The sequence below is a fragment of the Diuraphis noxia genome, unplaced genomic scaffold (genome assembly GCF_037042655.1).
Source record: "Diuraphis noxia isolate RWA-SAM2 unplaced genomic scaffold, SU_Dnox_SAM2 contig0003, whole genome shotgun sequence".
Taxonomy (NCBI): domain Eukaryota; kingdom Metazoa; phylum Arthropoda; class Insecta; order Hemiptera; family Aphididae; genus Diuraphis; species Diuraphis noxia.
The window spans coordinates 18,250,797-18,268,246 of record NW_028301713.1 but is presented as its reverse complement, the minus strand read 5'-3'; the positions used below and the strand labels follow the sequence as shown (position 1 = coordinate 18,268,246).

The 17,450-nt window shown below is 26.3% G+C and overlaps 1 protein-coding gene across 1 annotated transcript in view; it reads right to left on the bottom strand.

Annotated features, from left to right (window-relative positions):
• mtd (TLD domain-containing protein mustard) overlaps positions 1-17,450 on the bottom strand; it is a 185,872-nt gene that overhangs the window by 166,884 nt on the left and 1,538 nt on the right. Inside the window, exon 2 of the mRNA XM_015508808.2 lies at positions 9,444-9,586. Coding sequence (XP_015364294.2) covers positions 9,444-9,535 — 92 coding nt within the window. The 5' untranslated portion in view covers positions 9,536-9,586. The remainder of the gene's footprint in view (positions 1-9,443; positions 9,587-17,450) is intronic.

The window sequence follows — 17,450 nt, the reverse complement described above, 5'->3', positions numbered from 1 at the left end:
GATAATGTTCTTACTTACTACAAATCTGTCATAACACGCTTAGCAGAGTCACAATTAAAAAAGACTTTAGTATTAAACCAAAAAAGCGAAAAAACTGTTTAAAAAGTTTAATGTTTTGATTATCAAAATTGAAAAACTTATATTTTAAAATAAGTATCACAAACATATTACAAGGAAACATAATTTGTTATCTCCTTTGAACTATGGTATTAATACTAGGCACTCATGCAACTAACAAATACTTATATAGTTATATGTTTTACTAAAGAAATTTTGCTGTTTAAAGGTTTTTGGTATTTTTGGGACTTAGATTTACAATTTAAAGCCCAATTATTCAGCTAATAAGTAATAACCAATTATTGTCGTTATTTAAGAAGCACATCTTACGCAAGGTAATGAGTGAATATGGTGCTGCTACGTAATACGAGAATAAAGTTTTACTTATTACTATTTCTTATTACTATCATCTTATTTTTGTCTCTAACTACCTATGAAGATTATTGCATTTTACTTTTCTATAAATGTGAATAACATTGAAATAAATTTTTTTACTTGTACTTTTATCCTCTGTCATGGAAGGGTGAGTGATATTATTAATACTCAATGCGCTCACCTCATTAAATAACATATATATACTCTATATCCTTCTCAGCGTTTCATGGGCACTTCAGATGATCATTTATTAAGAGCAAATTGTATCACTTAAAAACAAAACCATCTCTCTAGGTAGATTGAAACTGAATGATTGATCATATTTTATGTGGAAAAAAAATACTACGAATCAAATAAAACACGCCACGGAACACAACCAAGAACCAAACATGAACCACCTGAAGTGTATTATATTAGTTCCGCATCATCTATTTTTGATTACAGTCAATTTTTAAATTAACAACTTTCTATTAATATTATAGTATATCGTATACTTAACTTTTAGTTTATAAAATCAGAACGGTATTATGGTAATATTTTTATTGAAATTGTAACCAAAAATATTTAAAAAAAACATAAATTTGTTTTCAAAATCAAAATCATTTAATTTAATATTAATATATTATAGAGTCTTCTCCAAAATTAATAAATTGTTAGAAATTACTCGTTATTTTAATAACTAATGTTTGTGGAATAAATAATAATAGTATTGCTTACTGCTTACTAGTTTACTACTTATACTAAAGTACATAGGCAATGATAAAAATTAATGACTAATAAATTATTTATTTATTATTACTTATAGGAACACGTACGTTCCAAAAAACTCATGTTAAAATGACAAAAATCATTTATATATTTATTTTTATAAATTAGTTAAATTCAAATATTTTTTGTAAAATTAAAGAAAAAAATAGTAATAGACCAAAATATAGAAAACTCTCAGTTATATTAGGTAAATAGATATATTTAAAAAGCTATGAACTTAGATCTATCAGTAACTCAGCTAAAAATTAATTATTTTTTCTCTCAACTAATCTAACTACCAGAACGTAACAAAATAAACTTAGGTAATTTCACATTCGTGAACACTGATTATCGCAGAAGAGACACCTAAAAAAAGAGCTATTTATCATTTTCCTAAAGATAATATGAGAATCGAGAACCAAGACTTTGGTGATATGCACAACTCAGCTTTGAATATTAATGTGTTGGAGTATAAACGTTGCCTTGCATAATTATTATAACCTAATAGAAGCTTTATAAGTATGCACAATAATAAATTACTATTAACATTTTTGGTGTTTTTACACTGTAAATGTTTTAACGCGTTTAAAATAAGACATATAATTTTAATTATTTTTTCTTAATTTCATTTATTTAAACATGAAGTGATTTTCAAATCGTAATAAACATTTTATACGTGATTTACAGCTTAAATATTTTCAAGGACTTTTTGAAGCGTGTCAATTTTTGATTATTTGCCGATTAGTAGGTAAAATATATATAGGTAAAACATTTTATTTTTAGTGAAACATCTTTCTTTTAAGAGTACATTTAAATTAAAGATTTTTTCAAGACATAAAATAAGTTGTAATTACTATTACTATACATGTTTTTAATAGGAATTATTAAATTAACTTAAATATTTTTAACCTTAGGAACCTGCAAGATATATTTGTGTTTTTACAATTATGTTTACTTTCCTTAGGCAACTTCCTTTTAATGAATAAAAAAATCCAAATAGGTAATTGGATATTTCAGAACTGCACAATCTAATAATGTGTTAAATAAATACAATTTTTATTATGCATTGCAATTAATAATAATTAGGTACTATTATAATATATACAGATGTATCAAATCTATTAACTCTGATTATGTAGTAAAATTTTTTTTAAGTTATTAGATAAGACAGCGAATTTTATCAAAAAAATACTTCGAATAACTTTATCAAGAGAACGTAATACTCGCATGTGTTGTCTTCACTCTTCATATCTTCAACACAAAACTTACTTCCAAACAATACATTTTACTTCGTTATTTTTAATATTAAAATTTCTTAAATTAAAATGCTTATAACTTATTTTATAATTAAATTACCAATCAATCTACGTGGGTACTTAGATAATATTTTAACTTTAAACTGTCAATGTATCGTTATAAACATAAAATGGGGTATGTTATGCATTAGTAAAATGAAGACAACACGTGGGGGTAGATGTCCTCCTGAATGGAATAAGTTCAAAAATTATAGAATTTTAAATGGATTTTTTTTAATATTTATTGTACCTATACTATATTTCTCGTAAAATAGTTTAATTACCGAAGATTTACAATCTTACCTTTTAAAGGCTAAATATATTAGGATGAATGAAGATCAGAGTTTAAATTTGTTTGCTTTAAAATGCTTTAGTAACAATAAATATTGTAGTATTTGTGTATTAGAATTAAAGTATAATGTAAGTAAGTGATGAAATTAATGGTGTCCATATGAATTAAATCGTTTTAGTAATTGTAACATCACAAAGAAAATATAAGTTTTAGATACATGCAAAATCTACAATTTGATGTTGCGTATTTTAGGTTTTTATTTTATAAATTTTGATACTAAATGTGTTACTAATTATGGCCATCTTCAGGATTTAAATGCGCAACACATGTTGGCCCAGCCTTCAACGACTTTTATTACTGAATACTGGCATTAATCCATGGTTATACCATAAACCACAACAAAAAAAAAGTTGTTTAATGTTAAATTCATTTATAACACCAAGAAACACTAAAAGAAAAGTTTAATAAAGGCGTATTGTCGCATAAATAGGTATGTGTGTTATTATTACCAAATGTTTTATTTATAATAAAAAATAAGCAAAAAGACAAAGAAAATTAAAACAGTTGTCTATTAGGTACCTAGTATTTTAACGTATGAACATAAATGATGTACCTAATCGTAGCTTTTTTTCAAATTTTAATCATTCATGACTTAAGCCATAATAATATCATGGAATATTAGTCATAAACATTTAATAAGTCAAGTTTTTTTGATATATTATTGAAATTTGCAGAACTCTAATGATTGTTATTTAATCGTTTATTATTATTAAATTACTGTTAATACTGTTATTTAAAATCAAATAATGTATTATATTATGTTCGATTAATACAATTAATTTATGTACCTATAGTTAAGGACTTAAGCCACTTAAAGTATATTTACGTAAATTTACCTAGACTGTACTTGAGCTTTACATGCGTTAATAAATAAATAATAACAAATAATTCAATAATATATTTATATTTAAATCATAGACACTAAATAATAAGTAATAACCAATAACTAAAATCTACTTAATAAAAGTATTATGTATAAATATTTGTACAAAATTTTTTTTTTTTCAATCTTAATTTAATATAATACAATAATAATATAGAAAATAACCAAAAATTAAAAAATTGATCTAGTACTAAGTAAGAAAATAACCTTATAACCAAGATTCGAAAACGAAATTATTCCAACTTATTTCTAATTCCACAAATCACTAAAACATATCTTAGGTTAAATCTATAGGTTAAAATTGTATAATAGTCTACGGAAAAAGAACCTATCTATAAAAGTAACAAATGTACATATTTATTTTATTCCTGTATTTTATTTTTAATTGGTGCCTCAGTATATAGGGACCCAAGGTAAACTTGCATACAGAGAACATGTTATTCCAAGTTTACCGTGTTAGGTGACAAACATTTCAATACCTTATTTTACTGAGAAAAATATAAAATGATTAAATGACTAATATTATAGTATATGTCGAATAAATCCAATAATTGTCGATGTTGTTAAATAATTCTAGTTTTTTTTCTCGTAGCTTATATTATATTATTTAGATCAAAGACCACCAAATAACATTTTTTCAAACAATATTTTACGTTTTATCATTTAGTCACATTATATTGCACAGGTGTCGTTGTTTTGTAAAGGAATATTGAACGCATAACGCGGTTATATGAATTGAATAGTTGGTGAAGAAAAAAATTACTCGTAAACTGTCAAGACGGATAAGAGGTGTGTGCAAAGCAACTAATTTCAACCTTAATTGCTATGATCCATCAACCTATATATTATATGACTTTAAAACAACAAAAAACAAACATAGAACAACCTTCAGACAAAACCTAACATCAACATTACAAATATGGATGTTTATCATTGAGCTAGAAGACCTTTGATACCGGCATTGTACTTAATTGAATTTGAACACTCAAACATGTTTAATTTATTGTTTTATTCGAATAATAGCAAGGATATTTTTCGTGGATACCGACTTATTTGAAAATACTATAGTGTTCACATCAATCAATAAGCTCACATATGTATTATATAGTACCTAGGTATATGCGTATATATTATACAATTGAGTGAATTACAGAAAAGGTTACAGGGATATTGGCTGATTACTTAATTGAATACTATATAGTTACCGTGGGAATCAGGTTGCCTATTGAAACAATATGATTATATTCTTTTTCTATTATTCTATTGTTCTTATGTAAAGTAAGAAAACATCTACTTAAAAAGTTATAAAACAAGGTTTATGACTTAACTTTTCTATTAAATGTTTAATACTTGTTAAATAATTTAAATTAATTTTTAAACAAAAAAGTTAGTGATCGATTTATATAACTCCTGATTGACCTCATTTTATACTTTAAATAAAATGCTTTATTTCATTTGAAATACGTACATATCAATTACTTGGACAATTATTTTTCAATGTAAATTATAAGTAAACTTTATTGATGTTTCAACACGTATTATGGTTTCGATTATGTATTGCATTAATTAAAATTCAATACAAAATTCAATGTATAATATGATTATTGATTAATAACATAATATAATACTTTACGATACTAAATATAGGTATATAATTGCATAAAACTAATACAATTTAAAATAGTATCTTTTTACATTACAATTTTTTATTTAAAACTTTTACCAATCAGTGGTTTCGAAGTGAATTTAATAGTATCGAACTACCTTTAAGTTTTTAACATGAACACAATCATTTTATTCTTTCACCGTTTTATAGTAGGTATAAGTTTTAGAAGCAAATATTTTAAACTTCACTGGCTAAAGGAAATTAACATGAATGTTTATGGGTTTCAATTTTCAAGTAATGATGTATTTTAAAAGCTGTATAGCAGCGCCGTAACCGTAAGTTATATAACGTATAAAACATAGTAAAAACTAAAACTAAAAATACATTTCAAAGCTTTTAATTTGAGTCTATATACAGGAAAAGGTAAAAAGTTGAAAATCTAAAGTTTATTCTTTACTTTTTCAAGTTATAATGAAACTATAAGCAATAATCTTAAATGCTATTCCTGTATACTAGCTAGTATACAATACAATGTTTTGTATCACTATTATTTTTTTCAGATCACTACACGGGCATTACATTGCCACGCGGGCAAATAAGGCACTTGCACTTAGCTCAATCACTTATGGCTAAATTAGCTAAATTATTATAATATTTACAACAATGGTTTTAATATTATATTTTAACACAAAAAACCAAAATCAATCAACTTTAAAAACAAATAGCCATTGAATATATTAAATAAATATTTATTTTTTATTATTCTGATTAGTTCTTTGTTATATATTGTATTTATTATTAAATTAAGAATATTATGAATGTTAAATTCTCTATTTTTATACTATAAAATCTAAACAAAATAATTTAAAAGTGGGTACTATTATAATAATAAAATATTTAGTATGTATATATTAAAAACCTTATATCGTCATTTAGTAAGTTATAATTTTGGTATCACCAAACGATTAACAATAAACATCGCTCCCAAACTATCACATACCTACCTACCATAAGCAACTAGACACTGATGCAATTATATAGTTTGAAAATCGGTATGTACTCTATGCACGTGTTTCTAGATACTGCCCTATCTATTTGCACAATCTAACTATTGAATTCCAACCACGATCGATTTCACAAATAATTTATTTTACGATGTCTGGAAAACAATAGACAATAACAAGTTGGATATATTCGTTTTAAATAATATTTATTAGATAAATATTTTATTTAGTTTATTAATTTATTTAGTTATTTGTTATGATTTGTTGTAAAAAAAAATAATAATAATAATAAACAACATGAAATATGCATTTATATATAATTGCACATTCTTTAAACATATTGGTGTGAAAGCCTTTTCTTCTGACCTTTTGGTGACATTTCAATTGATGATAAAATTTTATTATAGTCTTTAATGTTTTTGGTGTCGTTTGAAAGGGTGGAAAATCAGAAGCATACACCAAATATCTATCTAAACAGGGTTTGTTGTTGAAATACAATAAATAATTTGTTATGGCAGGAAGTATATACAGTGTAAAACATAAAATATTATAACAAGATGCTGATTAAATTCTTGTATATGATTAAAAATTGAAAGAGTATTAGAAATTATCCATGACTAACAAAATATCATTTGAAAAAATTGAAATATTACACCTATAGTTAATCCGATTAATCATAAATACTTATTACCCACGTTTTAAACGTAAAATGGTCGATTTTATAAACGTATATAAACAAATAAATCATAATGTTAAGCAATATAAACATTAGTTCATTATTTTGTTACGGCTACGAGAACAAAAAAGTAACACGGGTGGTTTTCGTAGACCTATCCGCAGCGTACGATACGGTGAATCATAATCTTCTACTTAAAAAGATATATGAATGTACAGATGACTGGCACTTTGTCCGAATAATATCATCTATGCTACACAATCGGCGTTTTACAGTCACACTAAATAACAAATGGAGAAGATGGAGAAACTAACGAAATGGATTACCCCAAGGTAGCGTACTAGCGCCTATGTTATTCAACATATACACCAATGATCAACCCATCATTAAGGAAACAAAACATTTCTTATATGCAGACGACTTAGCCCTAGCAGCGCAGGACACAACCTTCGAAATTGTCGAACGTAAACTTACCAGATCACTTCCAGAATTAACAAATTATTACAAAAAAAATCAACTAAGACCCAATCCAGATAAGACACAGATATGCAGCTTCCACCTCCGAAACCGCGAGGCAAAAAGAAAACTAAAAGTTGAATGGTTTGGAAAACCATTGGGAAATACTCAAATACAGAACACCCAGTTTACCTAGGGGTCACACTGGACAGAACTCTTACGTTCAAAGAACAGTGTAAGAAAACTAAAATGAAAGTTAAAGCAAGAAACAATCTAATACGGAAACTAGCAGGTAGCAAGTGGGGCGCAGCTCCAAACACGATCCGTACCACACTGGACTAGCACTTTGTTTCTCCGCTGGTGAGAATGCTAGCCCAGTATGGAACCAATCTAAACATTCAAAACATGTTGACACGGCCCTCGACGAGACTTGTAGGATAATAACCGAATACCTTAAACCAACGCCACTTAAATATATATATATATATTATATATCCATTAGCAGGGATAGCTCCACCAAGAATACCAAGATATGTGGCCACATGCATGGAGAGAACCAAACAAACAATGGATCAAAGACACCCCATTCATGGTTACTCAGGACCCCAAAGGAGACTTAAATCCCGAAGAAGCTTTATTGCCAATTCAACGACGATCCAAGATCCACCGGAACAACACAGATTACTAAAATGGAGAGAAGAGCTACAATGTGAAAAATCTGTCCCGTTTGCTGAGCACTTACCATGTGGAGGAAACCAATCATCATGGACTATATGGAAGACATTAAATAGGTTGAGAACTGGAGTAGCAAATACAAAAGCAAACATGATGAAATGGGGATACCAGAAAAAACAGGACATTCTATGCGAATGTGTCGAAGACCAATCAGATGACCACTTACTACAGTGCACACTAGTCCCGCCAGGATGCACGACCGACGACTTGGCTTTAGCCAACGAAAAAGCAATATCAATTACAATGCACTGGCTAAAACAAAATATTTAAACATCTTACTTTATATTTATTTTATATGCTCAAATTTTAACCTATCTATTTTTAGACAACTTTATGTATTTATGTATAATATTGTAATAGCATATAGCCCTACCACCGGACACGATAAGAAGAAGATTAGTGCATTATAAGGATACATTTTAAACCTATTATACAGGAAAATACTATAACATTATAAATTCAATTCAATAATTATATTATTATAGATCTCATTAACAAGTGATTGACGTTACTCTTTATTTATAAATGTTAATATAAGAGGTTTTATAAAAGAAAATCAATACGCCTTATAGGTAATAATTGCATTTCATTTATTGTAACTTTTAATTAAATACGATGAATATATTAAATAGAAAACTCGAATCATAAAATTACAACAATTTTTCTCGGCATATATTATTGCTCTGTAAATCGAAACAGTTGAATAACGCTTATTAATTATTCCTCATTCTATCTACTTCTCTACCCATGCGTTTAATGAACAAATACTCTAAATCCAAAATGCCTCTTTTATACGCATGTTTTAATCTGTACAGTATTTATACATATCTAACATTAAACTAAAATGTAATAAAGGTATACGTATGTGGAGAAGAGAAAATAATATTTTGAAGCAGACCCCGAAGTCATAAATAAAAGTCACGTGTCATTGTTTGAGTGTGTGTGTGTGTGTAAATATCGATTCCTAGCGGCAATTTTCTTCATAAGGGCTCTGGTAAAAACAAATATTCCCTGCGAGATTTATAGTTTTTACTTCCTTTCCGTTACAGAAGAAAACAATCTGTTATAAAGAATTATGTATTTTTCTAACTACCATAAAACCGATACAAGTTTAATGCATAATCTGAGATTAACATACCACACCTTTTCATTTAAACAGATTATAAACAACACACAAAATATTTTTAACCACTTACCTGGCATAAATGAAGTCTATTCGATTGCTATGAATTTGAATCTATTTATTTTTGCACTTACTGCCAATTAAAGCTGCCTGTGATTCCTTCTCGAAGTCGATCCTTGAGAGATCTTTGCCTAGAAGGTCCTGAACCACCTGTGAACGTCTCCATTCTCTGACTGTCGGATATAAATTTCAGTTGAAGTAGCAGTTGGTCTTTAAACTATAATCAAGCATAAATAATAAAATTAATAATTAATTTTCTCCAATTTAATTTATTTTCAGAATACATTAAATATTTAGATACTATTTAAGCAAAGATATTTTATCTGTCTTATTTATACAATAGAATATAAATATAAAACAATTAATAAAAAGTAAATTATTTACATGCATTCAAAACAATTTCAGAAAATTATAAACTATTACAAATTCATGAAATTCCTTTATCATAAATATGAATCTAAAGTTGAAAATATTTTTAAATATTTTGTATTTTATTGTATTGTGACTGCAACAATAATCTACAGTATAATATTATCAAATAGTATAACCTATATTAAAATTTAATTCAGATTATATTTTTTATTTACCACGCATTATTATAATTTACATTTATACACAAATCAAGTGCACATAAAGTTACATTTTATTGTTAACTATAATATTAATATCGTTTAACACTTACTGTGCCGAAAATAGTTTTAAAAAATATTTTTAAAAACTAAACTAAATATAACTTATAAAGAATAGAATCGATATTTTCAGATAATAAAAAAATATCAAGAAGGTTGATTGTTGCTCGTGGCTTATATTCCATTTTTTTGTTTTATCGAATGGCTAGATGTCAACAATCAAATTTCAACTTCCACCCTATACCTAACAATTCGAAGCATGTTTACGAGCTGTCAAAAACCGACACTCATGCGAGTGAAGACGGATTTCACACAACATGAGAGATGTCGTTTGTAATGAGAAAACTTTGACAAATAGTGGATATAATATGTTTGCCGACAGATAAGAGCGCATGCTATGGAGAATGGTAAAGGTATTTCTGAAGACAAAATAATGTCCCAGTCACAACTTATATTCACTAACAATGTTTAAATTTATTCAAATCCGCTTTCAATCCTTACATTTCAATCTACTCTTACGTGAAATAATTAAAGTTACATAAATTGACAATAATTTAAAGTACATCGTATCATTCTTATATTAATGTATAGGTAGGTAATTTGTTTTTCTATTATAATTAATATTATAATTATAATCTTGTAAACATAGTAACGTATTTACACAAACATATGTACGCGTATATTTTTAATAGTTAAAAATATTTTAGAAAAACTAAAAATAGTCATAGTTTTTAAATCGAATACAGATATAAATAAAGATCATACTATATATGTTATTTTCTTAAAAATTAGTAATTTAAAAAAAATCCTGTAAATTGTCTAAAACCTAAAAACAATTGATACAATCATTGTATATCAAGTGTATAAAGAATCTCTTAAAACTATTGTTGAGCTAAATCTCAATGCGTAACAATAAGATCCTACTTAATAACTTGTGTATAAGAAAAATAAGTACATATACTTATTCAACAATAGGTACAAATACGATCCATTGAAATTAAAATCAATACATTTTTATCACGATTGAAGATACAGTAATTTTTATCCATTATAGTTTCACAAAATCACAAATCGCAATATTTCATTTAGCTATGGGTACAATATACGTAGGTATTAAAAAGCTTCGATATTAGCCTAATATACCCTAATAATTCATCAGATAAACCTCTACACTATCGTCTCCCATCAATATCATCGCATACAGGGACATACAAGCACTGATAACTAACAAATGTCATCTAAGATGGCACCAGCAATGGTTATCTTACTCCACCAAACTTAATCAAATAAAACACAACACAGACAATTGGACATTTCCCATCGAAACACCCAGAAAATTCGAAGTCATCATAACGAGACTGAGAATCGGCCACTCTCAAATTTCGCACAGTTTTTTAATGGCTAAAGAAGATCCTCCAACATGCGCATCATGCGGCGTCCAAATTACCATTAAACACTTACTCACCGAATGCCGCACATACCACAACATCCGATCAAGCCTCAACCTTTCCGAATCACTCTCCGAAATACTTCAAAATCATCCCAAGGCCATAACAGACATCATCCAATTCATCACAACAGCAAACCTTCAATCCAAAATCTAGAATTAAGTTCTCTCTTGTACGTTTCTTACTGTAAATATTTAATTTAAGCTATTCATATTTTGTAAGCCCAATGGCCTATGCTGCCGAGGGCTCTTTCCTAATAAAAAAAAAAAAAAAAAAAAATTCATCAGATAAAACATTTTTGATAATATAGGTATAATATAATTTATATCAAGAATCTATTTTATAGCATTTAGATTGATAAAAAATATTGATTTAAAACTTATTAACAAATTTATTATATAATATTACTATATAATAATTAGGCTAACCATATGTCCCGTTTAAAACGGGATTGTATCCTCTTTAATCATAATGTCCCGTTTATAGAAGATGGTCCCGTTTTAATCTCGTTTTCCATATTATTATGTGTAAAAAAAATAAATAAATAATCAAAGAAATAAATACAAAACGATGACAATATAGTATAGAACTACAGTTTAAAATTTGAAGTTTGAAAGTTATTAAGTATACCTATAACAATTTTTGTGGAACGAGTGTTGATTGTTATGAATTGTAATTTAAAAAATGTTGAGTAATCAACATCAATCCAAAAAGAGTAAAAATACGTTGACCAATTTTTCTAAGCTCACAACAAAAAATAATCCAAACAAAACGTGTTTAATTAAAATATTAAGCTTATTCAACAATATTTAAATTGTAAAATTTAGTAATTTTTTTTTATTTAAAAATAGTCACCCTATGCTAATTATAAGTGTGTTTTACAAATTAAATATTTTTATTGCTTGACTCAATGAGCAAATAACTCAAAAAAATATTGAAAATGATAATTTATGAAAAAATCTTTAGAAGGTTGCCATTGAACTTTGAAGAATTAAATTGCGCTTGCACAGTGCATACTGCATACACAGTTCTCGATATAAATAAAAACAAACCTTTCTATAAAATGGAGATAAATGCGTTGAATAGCCTTAGGTTTGTTTTATTAGATGTGTTTACTAAATATAGTGTGATTCGCCAAACATACTCACCCCCATTTTTTTCAAAATCATCATTATTATTTTATATTATTATTATTATATTATTTATTATTATTATTGTTATTTTGAGTTATAGGCGACAGCATGATTATTATATTATACATATGCGTACAACAAGATTAGCATAATATATATAATAAAATAGAATAACATTAAGATTAAAGCAAAATTTGAATAACACAAAAGCAAAATTAAATTAAACAGAAATAAAGTAAACATTAAGTATAAATTGACTCGGACCAAGTCTTGGTTCAAATCCAAACAACGAAGTAAGCACCATACATTTTTTTAAAGCATCACAAATTCTCCAATTACTATAAGATTTTAAAACTAACAATTATAATTATTCATTTTAATGTACTTTTTTTATATATATTATAATTATTTTTTATTTTTTCTGGTATGATATTAAATGTACCTAATGCTAATGGACGCAGGTATTGAAGCAGAAATTATTAATAATTTCAAGATCAATAAAAAAATTTATATATATAAATTGGTAAACTCTTCATTTCTTTTGTAGTTTTAATATTTTCGATAGAAATCTTAAATTGTTATAAATCGTTTGACCAATACTGTGCCTAGGGTATAAAGGCCACTATTATGATAAGTTTGCTTCTGTAAGGTACCGAGGTCTTATAGTGCTTTATCATTGCAAGTGATAGGGCATATTTACTGAATTTTGGTACATATGGAAGAAACCTCTACATGATGTACCCGAGATAACAACAGAATAAAATCATCTTTAAGAGGATTAAGAAATCACTACTAATACCTACTCGTATGCTGGAAATTTCTTCCAAACGTAGAAATAAACAAAATGAAATTGTTTCATTTAACAATGCAGTTATTCAAATTCTGATTTTTAGAATTTGTAAATAAGTATACTTTAATATGATAATATGCCAAATTCTTTAGATTTTTGAACTACTTAAGGAGGTATCCTACAGGCTGCAGGTGTGTGAAGTGTGAATGGTGTGATACAAAAATTCAAAATGTAAATTCTTTTTTTCAATAGCCTAATTTAATAATATATAATTTCATAATTTTATCTTCGAGCTATTAACTATTGCTTCTGATGCATATAATTGATAAAAACTTTTTTCATATCTAATACAATACAAAAATACCAAAAACAGAAAACTCATCAACACCAACGCATCCAAAGTATAAAATAATAACGCCAGGTTAGAAATAGTAACTGATAATTCAGCCACTTTTTACAAGCTTCAAGCGAATGCTCAATTTACATAGATGAAGCACTAGCAAAGCAAGCAGTAAAAAACATAATCAAAAATTATGAAATAACACAAAAAATTACTAAATACTTAGCGACTCACTAACCTCTCAAATTCAAAAATCCAATCAATGTATCAAAATGAATTCAAGAAAAAACTTATAAACCACTCTAAAAAAGAATAGACATTTCTAACTTATGGATATTTGGGCACAATGGTACAAAACTATAAATTACAAAGAAAAAGCTGACCAAGTACCTTTAGAGCGACCACATCATCTATCGACACTCCAAACTTAGCATAAATAAAGCACATATATGCAGATAACACATAAATACATAATATATTAAAAAACATTGGAAAAGACGAAGTACTAAACTAAAATGTAATTGAAAATAATATTTCATGACAAAACCGTAGCCTAAGCATGAAAGATGAAACAATTTTAAATCACCTTAGATATGTAGTACCTATATATTTTATAACATGATAACGCCTCATAGCTAAAAACGACTCTCCCAAGTAGCAATGTGTGAATCGTGTGGAGTAAATTACTCAGTCAAATATAGTATAACCGAATGTCAAAAATTCGAAGAATCAAATAATAAACACTATTAAAAGAGCATTACAACCAAACCTCTCATCAAGCATTAATATTATCAATTTCCTAAAGGAAACGGAAATATACAACTTAATCTAGGGCAAACCTATACTATAGATAAATAATAATATGTTAATATAATGTAAACTAATAGTCTAGTAGCCGGTGGTTATTAAAATATAAACGACTACTGAGACTGACTAGTACATAATATTTTTAAAAAAATGCTCTTGGAGGGGCTATTAGGTATTATCAATTGTGGAATGTGTCAAAAGTTAAAATTTAATAAATTACAAAAACATTAAAAAAAATATATGAAATGTTAAAGTAGGTAAATGTGCATTTCATTTTTAATATACAATCATTACCCACGTGTTGGTAAATTAGTTATAGGATTATTTGTATTAGGTACCTACTTACATAGACACATAGAATAATATGAAAAAAATCACTAGGTACCTACCATATTTGTACTGCAAAAAAATATCGTAATGACTACCATATGTGAAAGTATTAAAAACAATACTGCAGGTAAACAATGGTATTTTATAAGCAAACACGCAAACAAAATATACAAATAACTTAAAGTGTTTATTTAAATATTTTTATAACTTATAACTTATAACTATATTCTCGCAGTGACGGATATAAGTTATGGTGCAAATTCCTTGGGTTAGGTTAAACCTACTGAGTCAAGATTTTTTTTTGATCTGATGATATATTTTAGTTAATAGATAATTTAAAATTTTGAAAAATCGCATAATTTTGGCATATTTAAACACATTTTCCTTCTGGTAATTTACCGTGAACACTTCGTGAAAAGACTCTTCCCTACATGAATTGCAATGGACATAGATTGCATTCCTATTAGGTAATCCAAGCTATTCCAAACTACCACAAATACATCTAACTATCTAAGGTTTTAAAACATTCAATACTTAATATAATTTCAGTAATTGTCACTGGTTAATATTTATCATGGATAGAGTGTGTAGTATTATAAATATTTTAAAACTATATAGGTACATCCGATTATTAATTATTACATTTATATATATATAATTAACTAATAAAAAGAACAGATTTTCATTGTTCTTTATGAAAATGGTTTTAATTAAAAATTAGTATCAAGATTAAAAGTTTTAATTTATATAAATAAATAAATAATTATAATTTATTTTTAATTTAATTTAATGAAAAATATTCTTAGTTTTCAACGTATACAATGTAAACAGGAAAAGATATTCTTTAGTCTCGAGGTATGGACGGAAACAGATAAAACGCCTGACACCATCATCACTAATAATACCTATGCTATACTGGACTCATTTTTGTTGGTTAATTATCTTTCCAGTACAAAAAACTTTTTGGCAAGTCGTTTCTGTTTTTTTTAATTAATATTTAAATGAGCCTGTTCAGGTTGAAAATTGTCCGTTTAATAGTTTATTGCAACAAACAGTTTATTGTAAAGACAATAATCTCTATATCAGTCATCCGGTCAGATTCTAAAATACTTATCTAATATTTATAAATATTAATGTTACCAAATTTAAATAACATAACATTTTTTAAATACATAGTATATTAAATACATGCAATGTTACTTTAAACATCACTAAATTTATTCTCCACAAATAATTTTTAATATTTTATTGTAATTCAAAAAGAGAAACTTGGAACATTCCCCTTTTCTTCTTTGAATTATAACTTTGTATGCTTAATGAAATTTTAAAATATTTAGACTAATTTATTTTAAATCATTATTAAGTTTTTTTTTTTTTTTTTTATTAAAAGAAACTTTGTAAACAATTAGCTTAATTATTAAGTTAAATACAGGAATTTGACACTAGGTATTTACTATTATTAAAGTTCAAAATGTTTAGTTTAATTTTCCAATAATTATATCACGAACCTATTCACACCTTTCTATAGGGCCCTACGTCGATATTGACTTTATATTTAATAACGCAATTATGTAATATGATATTTAGAAAAATTATTTCAACTTACGACTTAAAAAAAATTGTTAAATTCAAATTCAACCATAATTCTATTACCCCTCGTAAACTACCGATACATAATTACAAGGCCAACGTGAAGCCTAGTGCCTACTACCTATATAGCAAACAGCAGAGCGATTTCCTATTATATAAATATTAACAGCCAGTCAGTATATATAGTTATGGGTAACTGGGTATAATGGGTAATATTATATTTCGATATATTATTCAACTATAGTATAATTTTATACATGATAATATCATCAATAGTTATCTTTAACTTTTAATAATCTCTCTAAAAAGATTTTGTGGCGTAAAATATGAAAAATACCAAATAATTTCCACCAATTCAACAAAAATAATATTATTGCACATGCTCAACTTAACATTAATAGATATTGTACATACCTAATTTAACAATTACAACTTCTTCTAAAAACTATATAAGTTTGTCTTTGTCAAAATCTATTTTTAATAGTTAAGTTACCATTTATTCAAAAATGTATATTTTTTCAATCCTGCAAAATATACCTACATTTTTATTTTTTTTTTATTTTTATTAAATCAAAGTGTTTCTGACATACAAGGTCATCTAACTTATTGATATAATAAAGAATTTTTAACCTACAATTAAATTGAACTTTCATTTATAACTTTTTATGGTTAAATGGTTTGTTTTTTATGAGTTCATATCATTTATGTTATTAGTAATTTGTCGTATGTAATTTAATTTTTGAAACATAATATACTATATACATATAATAAAATTAGGTCAAATTGTCAAAATTGTATTTTGGTGTATCATCGCGGTGATCAATATTATCTATATATTTAAAAAATTTAAAAAATACTCTCATCAGAAAATATAAGACATAGGTACTAACTAAATTAGACTAGCTTAAATTATAATAATATCATACAAATTTAAAGAAAAAGAGATAATGATCAATGAATATCTATATAAAAAAAAGGTTTTTCATAGTTATTCATGTTATAAAAATGTTGTAA